The sequence below is a fragment of the Chiloscyllium plagiosum genome, unplaced genomic scaffold, assembly GCF_037043375.1.
Source record: "Chiloscyllium plagiosum isolate Xiang-an unplaced genomic scaffold, Cpla_swu_hap1 HiC_scaffold_43, whole genome shotgun sequence".
Lineage (NCBI taxonomy): Eukaryota > Metazoa > Chordata > Chondrichthyes > Orectolobiformes > Hemiscylliidae > Chiloscyllium > Chiloscyllium plagiosum.
The window spans coordinates 1,250,237-1,270,509 of NW_028270181.1; the positions used below are offsets into that span (position 1 = coordinate 1,250,237).

A 20,273-nucleotide genomic window follows, 5' to 3' on the forward strand; every position below is an offset into this window, starting at 1 on the left:
GATAAGTTCATGCATAGGAAAGGTTTGGAGGGCTGTGAGCCAACGCAGGCAGGTGGGACTAGTTTAGTTTGGGATTGTGGTCAGCATAGATTGGTTGGACCGGAGGGTCTGTTTCTGTGCTTTTTTATGCTCTAACAGGACTAAGACACTCAGCCCCACATGCCTGCTCAGCCATTCATTAAGATCATGGGGGCTAATTGTGGACCTGACTTCACTTTCTTGCCTGTTCTTGTCACCCTTGACTTCCCTGGTCAATCAAAAAGCTGTCTGACCCAGTCTTAATTGCTCTCTGCAGAAGAATTCTGTGCATCACTGACCCTTTAAGTGGAAAATCTGATTCTTGATAAAGGAAATTCTAAAAATGCCCTTGAAGTGGGTTTCACCAAAGTGCTACCAAGTTTCCTAGACTAATGTCTTGATGAATATAACAACTGTATAGATTTAATTTTGTGCATTTTACAGCTAAAATTACTGCCACAATATCCTCCCAATATTTTTTTGTATCTTAAATGTTACAGTCAGATAGAACAGGTTTGTTATGAGAATGTGGAGTCTCTTACAAATAACTGTATTGGTCAACAGCCTGAAATTGATCACCATGTGTCTTCTGTTTCCTCTCCTTTAGTGTGCTGTGGGAACGACAGGACAGAAGTCCATTTCTCGAGTGATTGAATATTTGGATCACTGCTAAAGGACAATGAGCTTGTGCTGCTGTGCCCTGTCCCTTGGAGTTAATCCCTCTGTCACCAACCAGTTCTTGTGGACAGAACCTGGTCTTTCTCCTCTCCTCCTCTTTCCTCTTCTCCTCCCCAGCAGTCCCAAAAAAGCACCCCTTTCCCAAATGAGGAAAGCTCCAAAGGAATCCCACACCTGCTTTGTCAGTGACTTTGCTTCTGAAGGAAACTATGGCCATTGCATAGTCTGACCAAACCAAGCAGAGCTTGACTGAATTAGCCAGATCTGTCTGGTTGAGTGAAATGAGGCAAAGGCAGATCTGAGGATGAATGGCATGTGCTTTGTTTAGTTTCTGGGATAGATGTGATGTTTGCAATATCGGCCTAATTATCCCATATCCATGCAGGGTTACAATCATCCTGTTATTTTGATCTGGAGATCCTGCAAGGTCAATCTTCAAAATATAACTAATGACCTTGTCATCTGACAATGTCGTCCTTTTTCATTCATCAAATGTTATGTTACTAGTGTGGCTATGGAATAAGTCTTGCACCACATGTTTTTGTATGGTTACCTCATTAATGCAGACGCTGTGTATGGTAACCCCTGTTATGAATATGAAGTGGTGCTGGCTTGACAGCAAATTCTGCCGCCACCAGAAATGTGTCTCAACCCTCTGGAATGGTTATTTGCTTTACTACAAGCTGAACAGATCAAGCTGGTTACATTTTGACTCATGGTCTATATATAGAGTTGTTTAATACAGAATATATAATTATTATAAAAGTTGATGAGACTAGTTTAATCCCCTGGTCTGTTTAGCTTGTACTAAAATGAATGGCTTGTATTAAACTGTCAATGGTAATCTGGATTGGTCAGGAATACTGTTACATTACTTATTGGATGTGATTTTTCAGTTAAAATGGTATTTATCCTAAAGTAAGATCATGTCCAAGTTCAGTTGGAAAAACATAGCAGCTGTGACTCATTCCCATTTGGTATTCAGTTACCAAGGACTGGAGAATCAATGGGGCCATGGAAAAATGTACAAACAAGATTCCTGATTCAGGATCACTGTGAGAATGCTGCTGAAATATCAACTTCTATCCTTCAATATTTAGTTGCCAAGTTTGGATTGTGACTCGTCTTTGCTTCCACTTTGGAAATGTTGCTTCCCTGAGCTGTTTGAGTCTGACTACGTTAACATCACTGAAAGCCATCCAGAAACAACTGCGAGTTCAAACACTGGAGTAAAACCATGTTGATTTTCTTCTTCAGAAATATTTTCTCTAATGGAGAAAATTCCTGTTTGCAATTGTATCAAGTCCAGGAAATGGTCAAAACTGGAGAGGAAAAAGCACTGGTATGAGGAATGCAAATTAAGGTTCTTGATTTCTTTAATAAATTGAGTTTCACTGAAAATTATATTTCCTTTAGAGAATTGACTTGAGACCATGGCTGGTGAAAACTGATCTTGTTGAATGAATTTTTTCGGAGGAGGAATTTCACCTCGTAGATTGATATTTTAGGGCACAGGACAATCTTGAAGATGGAAGTGATAGTCATCAGCATGTGCCTTCTCTACTATCACTCAATTCTCTCTTCTGTTTCTCTCCTGAATTTAGATAATAACAAGTTCACAATACAGGCTCTTCACAACCCAGGAGACAGTTGAGAGCATAGATGCACCTTAATTTTCCGATCAAACTGATATAGTAAGGAGAGGTGTTGCAGGGTATGCAGTGGAGTTGAATTGTCGTCTGTGGTAGATATACCAATAGCCATGTTGAAATTTTTGCATGGTTTATTCTGAAGTTAATGGCTTTCTTTCTACAAGATTTAAATAACAAATTCCCATCCGTCCTTAAGGCTGTAATGTTCACCATTAAATAAATTCCTCCATTGCAGCGATCAAGTGTTAAGCAGCATTTAAGTTCTTGATTTGGGACAAACCTAAATTGACAGACATCCGTCTATCGTCATATGAGATGGTTAGTGCTATAAAAGCTGATAGTTCTGTTTGTCAGCCCCTAGCCACCTTTACCAAATTGTTTTAATTGATCAACCTTCTAGATTGTAACCGGTTTGATTTTGACACTGACAGAAACAAATTGGACTATTAAACAAGGCAAATTTGAAGGCAAGCTTGGTGCAAAAATCAACAGATGATTCTTCCCTGGTATTTGCTTCAGAATGTAAGTAGTGACGTGGGAGATTACCATTTCAGACTCCAAACACACTCTCTGTCATCACATGTCGTATGTATGGAAAAATTTTGTTCTGACTCAATTCTGAGATTATATCTACATTTCTACTTTCAACAGATTGACCCATTTTGCCCCTGCTTAATCTGCATATCCGTTGCAGAAATATCAGCCAGGACCTCCTTTGGGTCTCAGACAGCAGTAGGCACTGAATGCTGATGTAGGTGAGGCATAGAAAATGTGTAGTGGATTTTGGATTCTGTTCTTGTGGTGAGTCTTTCCGATGAGATTGATAGCCTGCAGCCTCACCACCTTTAACAAAACTCCATACAAACTTTTAGCCTTGCTGTCCTCATACTGCTAGTAATTCTGGATACAGTGGCCTTTCTGAATAGAAATGCTTTCTCTTTGACATGATTGGAAGGAGCTAGCTGCTATAAGTTGGTGAGATAAGAGCGTGCCATGTTTCCATGCTGACATTTCAGTGTTCTTTGTAAATGATTTAAAGGTATTAATTATTTCATTGTGGAAAAACCAATCACTGAAGAATTGGGATATGCATTTATGAAGTACCTTGACCTCCATGCTGATCAACCCAGTTCAATCCTACCCATGTTGTAAATTTGTTTTAATTTTCTGAAAAAAGTAGGAATTTTAGTTGTCGCTTTTACTGAGTGGGAAGTGTATCAGTAATTCATCTAGCCTTGCAGTATCTGGATTTTTAATGGTGATTAATAATTGATAATCAACAGTAACAGAAAAGAAGACAAATTGTTTTGCAAATTGCTGAGAGCCTGGTATATATTTGACCAGAGATTTTCGTCCTCTCCCAGTGACTACAGTTGATATGAATTAAAAGCTGGTACAACATTTTAACCTTGGGAACAAGTTAAAACCAAGCCAAGACCAATGGGGCACACATTCAAGACTGATTCTGCCTTCCAGGTTACTATGAGCATTTATTTCTGTATGTGGCCCTCTCAAGTAAATGTTGCAAAAAGCTGCTCATAACTTAGCAACAAATTGGCTTTGGATGCAACTTCTTTGATAAAGGAAGTTGGTTGGACAAGTGGAAATGTCCAATTCCTGTGCAATAGGGAATGCGCTTGAAATTGGAATAAAGGTAAAAATGTGGAAGTAGAATTGAGTTTATTTTGACTTTCCTTAACGGTTGCTGACCTGTGTCGTCTCCATTTTGATGATATACGCCAAAAAGTGCAGAAGTGTTCCATTCCTCCAGTGACATCTCACCCGAAAGCACGGGAACGTTTCTTCTTAAATTTTCATCTAAAACTATCAAATCACCTACTGGAGATCTTTGGTGAGGCAATGCGGCAATTCTCAAACCTTCTAGAACTTGACTCTACATCTCTGAGCCAGATCTTTTCACTGCTGTTTAATCAATCTTCAACTTCTGATAACATCTAAGGCTGGCTGTGAAGCTTTACCTCTCTATGGCTGTTGGTCAGGAAGGTTATTTTATTCAGGACCGTAAGAACTATGCAGATAATATATCACAATTTATGTTCCTTTCTCCATGCTTCCCAATCTGTTTTGCTTCGTGTCTTTATTTTCAGCTAATCATAAGTCTCCAGTGCTATTCTTGTGGCTTGCATTGTTACTGCTCATTATCAAGCTTGGGAGATCTGTGAAGAATACTCTACAAATCCTATTTATTGCCCTGTCTTTTTGACAGGTGAGTGTATAGTCTGTGCTCAATATCTATCATCAGCTGTCTGGACTGAACTTGCACTAGTTAAAAGTCACAATTTATCCAAGTCAACTGGATGGTCTGCTTTATTAACTTATTATCTCTTTTAAAAGGATCTATTCCTACTTGTCTAATTTCACAACAGATTGAAGGTCAGGAGGGATATGTGTTCAAACCTGTAATCAGCTTCTGGCCAAGGAGGTGGAGCAACATTGCCAGTCCTTGAATAACTTAACAGTTAGATGGATTGGTCTTATGTCCAGGTCTTGTTTGATTCAAAACAGGCGCACATGGGATCAAGGCAGAGGCGTTTAACACTGTCTTGCATTTTTTTTTTAGTGAGTGTTTTAAGGTTGCCTTGTCTAATTCCAGCCATGTCAGTAACATCTTCCATGAACAGCCCACTTATTGCTGCTTTTCTTCACTGCTGTCCATGTTTCTTGATAAAATATTTCCTGATTTTGTACAGGTGATCACAACTTGACCTTGACTAATCTAGATTTAAGTTGCATAGTGCTGGCTTGACTGTTACATGTACATTTCTGTTTGTGCAGTGCATCTGTGTTAGTGAAGCCATTGGGTATTTAGTGAGGGAATGAAGCATCCTTTACAGCATTTGCTGAAGCAGTTTCTGACTTTTTCTTCAATGATTGCTTGGAGACCAACTCTGAGGTTTCAACTGTCCTGTAACTCACAGTTTACTTCAGTTGTGTTAGCAGATGTTCAACATTCATGGTGTTTCTTCCAGGATTCAGCATGACATGACTCTTATTTTAAGGAATACACTGATCACATTGTGTACGTGTATGCAATGTTCCTTACCCTAGTTATAAAAGTAAATTGTGCTGTTTGTTTTAAATGCCATGGCTGCTCCAGACTGCTTGTGATGAGGTCACAGCCTTACTTGCATTTCACCTTGAGTTAGTTCTTCAAATCTGTGAACAGTTTGAACGCAGTTTCTATCATTGTTCTTGACTTCTTGTGAATGTTGGTCTCTGGTCATCCAGATGTTTTTAAGGTTTTATAAATATTTTTTATCAACTGTATTTCTTAAATCAGAGATTTGGCTCTGATACTTTAAAGCCATGTATTATGTCAAGATACTTTTAATAGTTTAAATCAATTGCAATTTTAGTTTAATTTTGCATTGAAGACTACAGATATTTAACACTGGTTCTTTTGAGTGTGTTTCTAATTGCTGCAGCCAGCTTTGGTTTTAGGTAAGTATTGAAATTTTATGTTGTATAGTGCCAGTTATCTTATTCAGTGGTTGTCTTCAGAGAAGCCTATTTTCTAAGTTCGTCATCTGATGGGAATGTTTAAAATCTTGTGATGTCCAAACTTCTTCAGGAAATGTTAATCTATGGAATTGGTTGTACAAAATCCAAATCAATCCAATTGCCACAATTGTGCAGCATTACAGTGCTCCAGTCCTGAACATTGTAACATTGAGTTATTGCTAGGCTTCAAATTAAATGAATTTGGGGGATATGTTGATAAATATTATTGAATTAAAATTTCTATCTGCACTCCATCTCTGATTTTTAAAGTAATGGTCAGTTCATATCTGGGCTCGAAAGAAAGCTTCCTGGTCAAGTGTAGCATTGTCTGACCAGTTCATGCAATTATGGCATAACTGTCTCAATGTCTGCATTTTCTGCCTTTCCCTTGAGTTTTGTCTTCCTACCACTTATCAAATTGGACTATTAAAAGTTGTGCATTTGAGCCTGATTTGCTTGTATGTACACTGGGCAAAAATCTATTTTTATTGTAGATGAATGAAAAGTGCTTCACTCCTTGAGAAAATAGAATCAGGAACGTCAACCTTGAAATGCAGCATTACCTAAATACTGCAATCGAATTGAAAATGACGCGGTCAAATCAAAAACTCTTGTTCAGATTTGCATTGAAACTTTTAATTCTACTTCCTGTGCTGGTAGGTGATCAGACATGGTTTGAATTTACTTCAAATAAAGGAAATCTTGATGTTCAATGAGTTTGGGAACTGAAAAAGATGCTATACATTGGAAGTTGGCTCTAGATTCCTCGTGTCATCCATGAGTAGTTTGATTTAGTGACTTGATTGTTGTTTGCCAGAAGAGCTGGAGATGTCACTTATTTTAACAATTGTTTCACACAATTGCCTTTTTTTCCTTTATCTTTTTCTTGCTTCCCTGCCACTTTGTGGGTAATTTGATGGACAGTGTGGTTGTGTTTCCTTGTTTTGTTGGAATTATCAGTGGTCTGGTGGCATTGGCTTGAGGTTTCTCGGCCACTCCTTTGAACTCCCTACTTTTGATCTTGCTTTGGGAATGGTTGAACCCCATTTGTACTAAAATTCAAAAGAGACACATTTAGTAGCTCAGTCAGTTCTGTCCCTTTCATCTTTGCATTTAGTCTGGTTTTAGAATTGTAATCCTCATCTGTTCAACTTGACTTTTTTTTATAAAAGCTGAACTTATTGTGGGCCGCTAGCCCTTTTACTGTTCGTTTATTTATAGAAGGTTTGGGGTTTTGTAATTACTATATTGGTGGGGATTTATGGACATCAATGCCTTAACGATTGGGCCTTGGAGTATTTATGTAAATTAGAAATATATTGAATATAAAATAAACCAAAGTGGAAAGTTTGGGTTTTCAAATCATTCCAGAAAGAGGGGCGAGCAAGCTCAAATATTCATTGAAAACTTTGACATCCGTTGATAAAACTCAGTGTAGTGTAGTTTTGAAGTGAAAGGTGTTGGCAGATTCTGCGAGGTGATATGTTTAAGCTGGTGTTGCCTGCCATGAGGCCAGTGGGTAACCATCTCCACCACAATAGCTGGCTATTAACAACAATGGCTGTTCATGGTTCTACCTATTCACTTCTGTTTTCTACCAGTGAAACTTGGTAAACTGAAGGGAATAGAAGCGATTAGGGTCAGCAGTTGATCCTGTTTTTTTCAGATATTCTAACAGAAATGTTTCAAGTAAAATGCACCAAAGCAGATGATAAAGATGATAAAAATGTTGTTAGAAACCATTGTAACCTGATCATGAGTATTCAGCCTCCAATTAATGGAATCATTCCAATACCCATTTTCCTCAAATTTATTGTTTGTTAAAGCTTTATTAACTGTTCTATTTCCAAGGTGTTTACAATTTTGAATTTGCCTGCAACAAAAGGCATGCAGTAAACTGTTGTCCTTGAAAATATGCACAAACTTTATATGGTAGTTATCATACCTGCATTGCTCATTGATCCAGAACGAGTTGTAATCAGAGCCTTGTTTAAAAAACAAAAGATCTGACCCATCTGCCTGTGTCTTCAACCTTTGTTTATTGATCATGTATGCAACAACTGGAAAGACCATTTTCACTTTCAATACATGCCAATCAGCAAATCTGAAAATTTAAGTTGTTTTGGAAATCTGAATTGGAATCAAAAGTCCCATTTATCAGGATATTCCTGTTTACAAATGGATACAATACATTTGCAATGAGTTGATAACTAAGATAATGTGTCCAATAAATAAATGTTTCTATTAACCACAAATCCATTATGTGGTGTGACATACATTTTTAATACAAAGTAATCTGTGCCTATAAATTAAATTTACAAAACCTGTATGACTCTTCTTTATTGCCTCCTACAGTTGTTAGGCTTAGGGACTTGGACAGTTGTCTCTGGATAAATGCATCCTCACATAAGGGTAGGATCTCTTCATGCCACATATTTCACATGGTTACCTTGTAGAATAACTGATCTACGCAAGATTTTTCTCACTGTCTGGTTTTATTGCTTAACTTGCAAAATGTTTGTGTGAATGCAGCCTTTACTGGAACAGAAGCAGTCGATGCATGCAGTTTGGGAACCTTGAACTGCATGGCATTTCTTGGTTTAAGGTGATAGGGGTTTGGGAACCTGCTGTGTGGTGATGGTGCATAACTGGCAGTTTGGGGAAGGAGAAGAGGCTCATATCAAACATTAAATTGAGACCTAGCCTGTGTTTAAGTCCCCAACAGCCAGATATTGAACATCATTTTGATTAAAAACCGAAAGAACTGTGGATGCAATAAATCAGAAACAAACACAAATTGCTGGAGAAGCTCACAGGTCTGGCAGCATCTCTGAAGAGAAATCAGTTAACTTTTCAGCCTTGTTCTGAGGAAGGGTCACGGGACCCAAAACATTAACTCTGATTTCTCTTCACAGATGCTGCCAGACTTGCTGAGCTTTTCCAGCAACTTGCGTTAGTTTCTGCACATAATTCTGAGTTTGCTTTTCAACCATTTGATATTCAGCAGAAAAATGCTGGAAAGTTTTGTTTATAAAATTGGAGGAGCAGTTAAAACTGGGAAGATCCCCAAAGAGTTTATTCCTCAGCAAGGCCATGTTGATTTTGGCCCTGTGTAACCCCAATCCTGCAATCCAGTCCTCCCGGTTGACAAAAGTTAGAATGGGAGAAACTGCTATTGTGACATTGGGGGATTTTCCTATAGTTTTTAGACTTCCAATATAGCTTATGTATTTGTGCAGCAAATTTCTAATTGAAAATTTCATAGGCTTCTAAATGTGCATTTATCAGGATTCAACTGCCTTTTGGCCTGTTCACCTATTTCAATGTGACAAATGTTTGCTTGTAGTTTTGTGAATAAAGCTGCAACTGCAGTATTTTGCGGTGGAGGTTACTTCTGATGCAGTTCCACATGATATTGCAGCCACTTCCTCCAAGATGCAGTGGCAGCACTCTCTGCACAGTTCCTCATGGAGTTTTCACAGGAGTAAAACTCCAGCATCTACATTTCGATTGTTCTCATTCCATTCAGGTGTAATAATCACATGACTGCAAAGGGTATGCGAGGGCCGAATCAGAATGAGTTTGAAATAAATTTTAAATGACTTTCTGTAAATAATTGTGTAAATATTGACAATTGGAAATTTAGAATGGTAGAAATACTTTTCAGAATCTGATCCTATTTTTATTTTATACAGTATTTCTCAGTTGCAATCTTTCAGAGTAAAAGCCAAATGGCAGGAAATAGAGTTTGTACCAGTTTCATGAAGTATGTCTTTGGTTACTTGTAAATAATTTTAACTCAAATAAAAATTGCTACTTTCAGTACAGTTGATGCTGTAAATTGTTTTCTTGTGCGTATGCTTACTTTTTATAAGCTATGAAAAATATTTGTTCCATCTTAGAGCCAGTGATTTGGTGCATCCAGATTACAACTGTTCTGTTTGGATTGTATTAACTCCAATGTGTTTACCTTTAGATTCAGAAACATTTTTTGGCTGGTAAACCATGTCTGTAGTTGCTACTGAATATGGGATGGGTTGAAATTCTCAGGCCAGCCTCTGCCATCTGGACCAAGTTGTTTTCCCCCAGTAAGTTCCAAGTTCTACAGAAATACTGTCTGCTTTAGTTGCAAAACATTTGTGCCACACAAATGCCAGGCAATGATGATTTCCAATCAGAGACAATCCACTGATGACTCCTTCATATTTAGTGGTGTTACCATCACTGAATCCCTCACTATCAATATCCTGTGGGTTACCACTGACCAGAAACTGAACTGGACCCACCATATGAGGGGGTGGCACAGTGGTTAGGACATAGAACATTACAGTACAGTATAGGCCCTTCGGCCCTCGATGTTGCGCCGACCAGTCATACCAATCTGAAGCCCATCTAACTTACACTATTCCACGTAATTCCATATGCCTGTCCAATGACGACTTAAATGCACTTAAAGTTGGTGAATCTGCGACTGTTGCAGGCAAAGCATTCCATACCCTTACTACTCTGAGTAAAGAAACTACCTCTGACATCTGTCCTATATCTATCACCCCTCAATTTAAAGCTATGCTACCTCGTGCTCGCCGTCACCATACTTGGAAAAAGGCTCTCCCTGTCCCCGCTAACCCTCTGATTATCCTGTATGTCTCTAAGTCACCTCTCAACCTTCTTCTCTCCAACGAAAACAGCCTCATGTCCCTCAGCCTTTCCTCATAAGACCTTCCCTCCATGCCAGGCAACATCCTAGTAAATCTCCTCCGCACCCTTTCCAAAGCTTCCACATCCTTATAATGCGGTGACCAGAACTGTACACAATACTCCAAGTGCGGCCACACCAGAGTTTTGTACAGATGTAGCATAACCTCACGGTTCCGGAATTCAATCCTTCTATTAATAAAAGCTAAAACACTGTATGCCGCCTTAACAACCCTGTCAACCTGGATGGCAACTTTCAAGGATCTATGTACCTGGACACTGAGATCTCTCTGCTCATCTACACCACCAAGAATCTTCCCATTAGCCCAGTACTCTTTATTCCGGTTACTCCGACCAAAGTGAATCACCTCACACTTGTCCGCATTAAACTCCATTTGCCACCTCTCAGCCCAGCTCTGCAGCTTATCTATGTCTCTCTGTAACCTACAAAATCCTTCGTCACTATCCACAACTCCACCGACCTCTGTGTCGTCTGCAAATTTACTCACCCACCCTTCTATGCCCTCATCCAGGTCGTTTATAAAATGACGAACAGCAGTGGACCCAACACTGACCCTTGCAGTACACCACTGGTAACTGGACTCCAGTTTGAACATTTCCCAATAACCACCACCCTCTGTCTTCTTTCTGCTCACCAATTACTGATCCAAACTGCTATATCTCCCACAATTCCATTCTTCCTCACTTTGTACAAAAGCCTACTGTGGGGAACCTTATCGAACGCCTTGCTGAAATCCATATACACCACATCAACCGGTTTACTCTCATCTACCTGTTTGGTTACCTTCTCAAAGAACTCAATAAGGTTTGTGAGGCATGACCTACCCTTCACAAAACCGTGCTGACTATCCCTAATCAAATTATTCTTTTCTAGATGATTATAAATCCTATCTCTTATAACCTTTTCCAATACTTTACCAACAATTGAGGAAGGCTCACTGGTCTATAATTACCAGGGTTGTCTCTACTCCCCTTCTTGAACAGGGGAAACCATATTTGCTATCCTCCAGTCTTCTGGCACTATTCCTGTAGACAATGACGATTTAAAGATCGATGTCAAAGGCTCGGCAATCTCCTCCGTGGCTTTCCAGTGGATCCAAGGATAAATCCTAACCGGCCCAGGGGACTTATCTATTTTCACACTCTGCAGGATTTCTAATACCTCTTCCTTGTGAACCTCAATCCCACCTAGTCTAGTAGCCTGTATCTCAGTATTCTCCTTGACAAAATTATTGTTTTCTAGAGTGAATACTGTCGAAAAATATTCATTTAGTGCTTCCCCTATCTCCTGACTCCACACACAACTTCCCACTACTATCCTTGATCGTCCCTAATTTTACTCTAGTCATTCTTTTATTCCTTAAATACCTATAGAAAGTCTTAGGGTTTACCCTGATCCTATCCGCCAACAACTTCTCATGTCTCCTCCTGGCTCTTCTGAGCTCTCTCTTTAGGTCTTTCCTGGCTATCTTGTAACCCTCAAGCGCCCTAACTGAGCCTTCTCATCTCATCCTAACGTAAGCCGCCTTTTTCCTCTTGACCAGAGATTCCACTTCCTTCGTAAACCACGGCTCCCGCGCTCTACAGCTTCCTCCCTGCCTGACAGGTACATACTTATCTAGGACACACAGGAGCTTTTCTTTGAATAGGCTCCACATTTCGAATGTGCCCATCCCCTGCAGTTTCCTTCCCCATCCTATGCTTCCTAAATCTTGCCTAATCGCATCGTAATTGCCTTTCCCCCAGCTGTAACTCTTGCCCAGTGGTATACACCTATCCCTTTCTATCACTAAAGTAAACATAACAGAATTGTGATCGTTATCACCAAAGTGCTCACCTACTTCCAAGTCTAAAACTTGGCTGGGCTCATTACCCAGTACCAAATCTAATGTGGCTTCACCCCTTGTTGGCTTGTCGACATACTGTGCCAGGAAGCCCTCCACACACTGGACAAAAACTGACCCATCTACAGTACTCGTACTATAGTGTTCCCAGTCAATATTTGGAAAGTTGAAGTCCCCCATGACAACTACCCTGTCTCTCTCACTCCTATCGAAAATCATCTTTGCTATCCTTTCCTCAACATCTCAGGAACTATTGGAGGCCTATAAAAAACTCTCAACAGGGTGACCTCTCCTTTCCTGTTTCTAACCTCAGCCCATACTATCTCAGTTGACGAGTCCCCAAACACCCTTTCTGCAACTGCAATACTGTCCTTGACCAACAATGCCACACCTCCCTCTTTTACCATCTCTGTTCTTTCTTTAACATCTAAACCCTGGAACCTGCAACAGCCATTCCTGTCCCTGCTCTATCCATGTCTCTGAAATGGCCACCTCGAAGTCCCAGGTACCAACCCATGCTGCAAGTTCACCCACTTTATTCCGGATGCTCCTGGCGTTGAAGTAGACACACTTCAAACCAACTTCTTGCTTGCCGGTGCCATCTTGCGTCCCTGAAACTTGATTTTGGACATCCCTACTCTCAACCTTTTCTATACTCAAACTAAAATTTTGGTTCCTATCCCCCTGCTGGATTAGTTTAAACCCACCCCAATAGCTTTAGCGAATTCCCCCCCCCCCCCCCCCAAGGATAATGGTACACCTCTGGTTCAGATGAAGACCATCCTGTTTGTAGAGGTCCCACCTACTCCAGAAAGAGCCCCAATTATCCAAGAATCCAAAACCCTTCCTCCTGCACCATCCCTGTAGCCACGTTGCATCTAAACTGAGGGGCACTAATCTCCTGGCAGGGAATTTTGCTATTGCCACCCAGGGCGGTTTATATTAACATGGTGGGGAATGAGAACCTGAGCAATAGGTCAGCAAGTAAAATAATGGAGGAGTCGTCAGAGACTAAAGCTTGTAAGGCTAAGAGAAACAACAGAAAGGGAGACGTGACTAAATTTGGTGGAACTGACTGAATGAGCTGTGTTTGTTTTAATTCAAGGAATATGACAGGTAAAGCAAGTGAACTTAGAGCCTTAGTTGAGAGAGGGATAAGACTGGCAGCTTAACACTCCAGGCTTTAGATGTTTCAGGCAAGATAGAAGGGGATGTAAAGGTGGTGAGAGAGTTGTGTCACTGATTAGAGAGAATACCACATCTATACCTTGGAGGTCTCATTCAGCGAGGCAATATGGATACAGCTCAGGAATAGGAGGGATGCAATCACTTTGATGGGATTGTACTACAGACCTCCCAACAGTTAGCAGGTGATACAGGGACAGATTATGAAAATGTGAAAACAAAATTTTTATGGTGAGTGATTTTAACTTCCCCTTTATTAACTGGGACTTGCATTGCGCCAGGGGCTTGGTTGAGGGTGATGGTGTGAAGGATGGTGTCCAGTCTAATGGACACATTGAGCTTCCATCTAACCAAGGGGCCAGAAGTGACATCCACATCCCACAAATAAGTAAAAAAAGAACAAATGCCATATGCATGGCATGATCCAGAGAGGAATGGAAACTGCAACCACTGAATTTGATTGAAAGATTAAATTGTTGTGTGCCTTCTCTAAATTAGAAAAGCTGTTGTTGAAACAATGTGTTGAAGGCAGACTCTGCCCTATTGATATTGTCACCATTTGCACATCGAATGGTGAATTCCTAAACAGCTGGAATACACACAGGACTGGATTGTGTCGCCTGCTCAAAGAATAATAAATTACGGAAGGTGAGTGACCTAGTGTAAAGTACATTGCAGTAAATGCACAGGATCCATGTTAGGGGCAGCAATCTGATTACTGCTGGCCTATGGCATGGATTGTGGTCTAAATAGAGCAACACGGCCAGCATTTAAATAGAGACAGGATCAGTTCACTGACTCAAGCTCCTTATGATGTAACTGTTGTATTTATCTCATAGTTTCAGACACTGATAGTCCTGTTGGAAATATCTGTTTCGGTTTATTTTAGAGTCCCCATCATATGCAGTTTGTTTATTCTTTCCACGCAGGTATCATAAATGGTGAAGTTTCACTGTTGTTATCAGACTTTATAAATCATGGAATAGGAGCCAACAATTTATAAATCAGCAAAGAGCAGATTACAGCAACAAGCTCACCAAGAAACATGACCCAGTGTCATCTGGGACCGCAGAGGAACAGAGAGGGGAAAGACGGTTTTTACATTAAAACAAACACACCCATATCTCTTATTGATTACCATACAATCTTGAGGAAAAAACACACGTAATGTGAAGAACAGAGAAATAAGATGATAAGATAGCTATTTTCATGAAATTTTGTGATGTGGTCACTATTTAACTCGAGCTGAACGCTGCTCATAGAGAATCTAAAACTTGCTTCTGAACTCAACCCTCAGTTCTTCTCTCCTAAAAAATCTGGAGGTTTCTGCTATGAAGTGAAAACAGAACTAATTGTTTCATGTGTTTATATTGTCAGTCATAAACCCAAAATACAAACAACTTATTCCATTAAACTCAGGTTATCCAATGCCTTTGGTTGGAGTCACATGTCATCTTGGAATTGATCAATGAAGGTCACTGTTCTCTAATAATTTTGAAGTTTAAAAAATATCTTCACAGCGCTAACTCACATCCATATGCCTCCCTTATTAAACAAAACAAAATTCCAAAAACGATAATATATGTTTACAAACCTCTAATCACAGCAGGTGCAGCAAGACATTAGGAAATGTAATGCCTCCCTGGGGTAGTATTAGAAATCAAACCCCAGTATTCCTGGAGTCGTCAGAAGTTAGATTTTATAAATGCATACATTTCCCACATTACTTGACTTTTAGACCCAGCAAACATGAATCAGGTATTTAACTACAGATAAACAATTATAAGCCATTGAAGTACAACATTACTAGTAAAAACTCTAATTCTGTCCATACATACATGCTGACAGACACAAAACACAAAGATTGAAATGTCAGGACAGTAGGCCTTTGTTTGCTGAGATGACCTTTTTTTTTTGTTGATCTAAACATTGCTTCTGTCTTCCTTCTCCAGTGACTTCCCCTTGCGGAAGGTGCAAGGTGGCTGGTTCATACTTATAAAGTCTCTAGCTTACTAGTTAAAAGCCTCAGCTTATGATGGTGGATGCTGAGAGGATGTTTCCCTTATCAACTGAGGTGTCCTGTCAAAATCTAAGGGCACAGATTATAAAAAACAACTTTGTCTCTCCCACTAAAAACAGATAAGGAGAAATTTCCTCTGAGAGTTGTTGATCTTTAGAATTTTTTTTCACAGTGAACAAGTGGCATCAGGTTATTGAGTAGATTCAAGGCTATGCTGGGCAGATTCTTGCTCCCATACTTATGATCCTCGTCGATATTATTGGACAAATCCAACCCCAGACTGAAATCTGGCTCAATAGATCATATTTTCTTTTATTTCAACTAGTAGTCTCTCAATGAAATATAAAAACAAATCTGCAACAGTGTTTAACAGTAAAAACATAAATCTGTTATGCAAAACAGATTGGGGTGACACAGTGGCTCAGTGGTTAGCACTGCTGCCTCACAGCACCAGGATCACAGGTTCGATTCCACGCTTGTGTGGAGTTTGCACATTCTCCCAGTGTCTACGTGGATTTCCTCCCACAGTCCAAAGATGTGCAGGTCAGGTGAATTGGCCATGTTAAATTGTCCATAGTGTTAGCTGCATTAGCCAGAGGGAAATGGGTCTGGGTGGGTTACTCTTCGGAGAGTCAGTGTGAACTTGTTGGGCCGAAGGACCTGTTTCCACACTGTAGGGGATCTAATCTAAAAGAAATTAAGATAAAATAGATTAACCCAACATTAAAGATTAACACACTTAAAGATTTTTAAAACAAAGTAATTCCATTAATCCCAAAAGAACACTCTCTTACTGGACTCACCGCAGAGAATTTCCTTCTCTATCACCCTGTAGGGCTTAATTTAGTTATGGCTTCAATTAGAACATAGAACATAGAAAAATACAGCGCAGTATAGGCCCTTCGGCCCTCGATGTTGCGCCGATCCAAGCCCACCTAACCTACACTAGCCCACTATTCTCCATATGCCTATCCAATGCCCGCTTAAATGCCCATAAAGAGGGAGAGTCCACCACTGCTACTGGCAGGGCATTCCATGAACTCACGACTCGCTGTAAAGAACCTACCCCTAACATCTGTCCTATACCTACCCCCCCTTAATTTAAAGCTATGCCCCCTTGTAATAGCTGACTCCATACGTGGAAAAAGATTCTCACTGTCGACCATATCTAAACCCCTAATCATCTTGTACACCTCTATCAAGTCACCCCTAAACCTTCTTTTCTCCAATGAAAACAGGCCCAAGTGCCTCAGCCTTTCCTCATACGATTTTCCTACCATACCAGGCAACATCCTGGTAAACCTCCTCTCCACATCCTTCCTATAGTATGGCGACCAAAACTGCACACAATACTCTAGATGTGGCCGCACCAGAGTCTTATACAACTGCAACATGACCTCAGGGCTCCGGAACTCAATTCCTCTACCAATAAAAGCCAGTATGGCTTATGCCTTCTTCACCGCACTATTTACCTGGGTGGCAACTTTCAGAGATCTGTGTACATGGACACCAAGATCCCTCTGCTCATCCACACTACCAAGTATCCGACCATTAGTCCAGTACCCAGTCTTTTTGTTACTCTTACCAAAGTAAATCACCTCACACTTACTTATATTGAACTCCATTTGCCACCTTTCTGCCCAGCTCTGCAAATTATCTATATCCCACTGTAACCTGCCACATCCTTCCTCACTGTCAACAACTCCACCGACTTTTGTATCATCCGCAAACTTGCTCACCCAACCTTCTAGCCCCTCCTCCAGGGCATTTATAAAAATGACAAATAGTAATGGTCCCAAAACAGATCCTTGCGGAACCTGATGGCCTTTTCCTGGAACCTTCATAGACGAGACCATGAACTCTCTCCTCCATTTTGATTCAAAATGTTTGAAAGATCTCCTGGTCATATTTCCTACAGTTGTAACTTTTAAAAACTTCATTCATCGGATGGGGGTATAGGTGGCATTTATTTATTAGATCTGATTTTTATTGAATACAAATTTCACTGTCCAATATAGTGGGATTTGAATGCATTTTTCCAAGGTGTTTTGGATTACAAAACCAGTGAGATTATAACTATGACGTCCCCACATGATTGCTATATACAATACTCCAGCTGTTGCTGCATCAGAGCTTTATAAAGGTGTCCACTACAAAGTATTCAATACAAGACACTTCCACCCTGACCATCTCCCACAACTCCCATCACTCCCTAACTCTGAGATGAATATTTGGAGCAACATGTGAGGATTCACTACTGGGTACAACACAGAAAGAGACAAGGCCCCTGTGGCTAATGGGGCAGTACCAGTGGGTCTTGAGCTCAGCACTACTGTAGCTATGGCAACCTGGGAAATGGTGGTGGGACGGGGTCCTATCTAGTCTTAGGTAAAATAAAGAATTGCGTATGCTAGAGAAACTCAGTAGGTTTGGCAGCATTTGTGGAGAGAAAGCAGAATTAACATTTCAAGGCCACAGACCTTTCCTCAGAACTCACTTCTGATAAAGAGACAAAACGTTAACTCTGCTTTCTCTGCATAGATGCTACCAGGCCCGCAGAGTTATTCCAGCAATTTCCTTTTTTTTAAATTCCTTTCTGATTTTAGGTGGACTCACTATTTTATAAATCCTTGTGTGATCAAACTGATGATTGTTTGCTGCCATGACAACATTCTGCTTACTAAGTGAAGGGTCCAATGCTGTGAATTGGGGATAGTGGTGAACTGTTTAATACAAATGCTAGACATGCAGCGGGCACTAGGACCCAGCAGCCAACAAAGAATCCGCTGGAGAAACACGTTAAACTCCATCTGGTGGCTGAAATGAGAAGTGCCTAGAGAAAGGACTGAATTCTTTGGAAATTGTCAGATTGTGGGCATTTCGCATTTTATCTCAATCTCTTCAAAGACCGCCCACTAGATCTAAATAATACACAGGATTGGGTCAGAATCTGGTTGCCTTTAGGTTTTGAGGTGTAATTTGTAGCAAATTGTCAGAGTTTAATCTGTGTTTCTCAGAACTCACTCTGACTGTGACTAAGATTAGTTTTGTAACAGACCCACACAGACATTGCAATACTCTGTTTACAGAGTTCAAACTGCACAGACAAGTGACTTTGTTGAATGAGCAGAAGGGAGAAAAAAAACAGGATAAAGTGAAAAATAACTATATGAATGTGATTGAGCCTGGCTCTGTGTGGAAGAGTTCAGGGATACAGTAGGATGGCTCATTCACACAATATTGGGTAACACTGGGATGATTAATTAACCCCAGAGCCTCTGCCTAATTCCCATCCCTCATTAGTCACCTGTCAGTGACTTCTCTGACAATTCTGAAATAAGAAAAGCTCCTTTTAACTGGGGTAATTGTATCATGGCATGATGCTCCTTCAGTAAACAGGGATAAAGTTGGTTTTGTACTTACCCTTGTGGAGGGTAGAAAAGCGAATACAGGATATCCCTCTGCAACCAGATCAGACAGAGTCAATGTGAAGTAAACTCTAAGACCAGAAGACCGTAAGACACAGGAACAGAAATTAGGCCATTCAGCCCATCGAGTCTGCTGCAGCATTCAATCATGGCTGAGAGGATTCTCAACCCCATTGTCCCACTTTCTCCCCGTCACCCTCAATTTCCTTGAAACTCAAGAACCTATCTATTTCAGTGTTAAATATATTCAGTGACCTGGCCTCCACAGCCTTCTGTGGCAGTGAATTCCATGAATTCCCTACTCCCTGGCTGAAGGCATTTCTCCTTATCTCTATTCTAAAAGGTCTTCCCTTTCCCCAAAGGTATGCCCTGGGGTCCTAGACTCTCCTAACAATGGAAACATCTTCCCAACATCTACTCTGTCCAGACCATTCCATATTCTGAATGCTTCAATTAGATCCCCTCTCATCCTTCTAAACTCCAAGTATAAACCCAAAGTCCTTGAACATTTCTCATATGTTAAGCTTTTCATTCCTGGGATCAGTCTCGTGAACCTCCTCTGAACATGGTCCAGGGCCAATACATCCTTCCTGAGATATGGGGCCTAAAACAGCACAATACGCCAAATGTGGCCTGACCAGAACCTGCAAATTTAATTTGAGAGAATCCTATAAATGATTTGGATGTGAGTTTAAGAGGTATAGTTAGTAAGTTTCCAGATGACACCAAAATTGGAGGTGTAGTGGACAGTGAATAAGGTTACCTCAGATTACAATGGGATCTTGATCAGATGGGCCTATGAAGACTGACATGAAGTAATTATTCAGGTCCTCAGTCATTTCTTTGTTCCCCAATACTATTTCCCCACAGTCGTTTTCCAGCGGCCCAGTGTTCACTTTTGCCCTTTATATATCTAAAGAAACACTTAGTCTTCCTTTATAACACTGGCTAGGTTACTCTCATATTAAATCTTCGCCTTTCTTATTTTTGTTGCCCTCTGTTGGTCTTTGTAAGTTTCCCAATCCTCTGGTTTCCCACTGCCCTTTGCCACATTATATGCTTTCCCTTTTGTTTTTATGCTATCCCTGCCTTCCCTGGTCAGCCAGGGTTGTCTCATCCTCTCTGTACCATGCTTCCTTTTCCTCGGGATAAATCTCTGCTGTGTCTCCTGAATTACTCCCAGAAACCCCTGCCATTGTTGTTCCACTGC

General features: G+C 40.4%; 1 protein-coding gene across 2 annotated transcripts in view; it reads left to right on the forward strand.

Moving 5' to 3' along the window:
* Positions 1 to 9,697, forward strand: part of LOC122541951 (wings apart-like protein homolog) — a 209,272-nt gene extending 199,575 nt beyond the window's left edge. For both annotated transcript variants that reach the window (XM_043679247.2, XM_087982429.1), the window contains exon 19: positions 626 to 9,697. In XM_043679247.2, the coding sequence (XP_043535182.1) occupies positions 626 to 691 (66 nt within the window). In that variant the 3' untranslated portion in view covers positions 692 to 9,697. The remainder of the gene's footprint in view (positions 1 to 625) is intronic.
* The last annotated feature ends 10,576 nt before the right edge of the window (positions 9,698 to 20,273 follow it).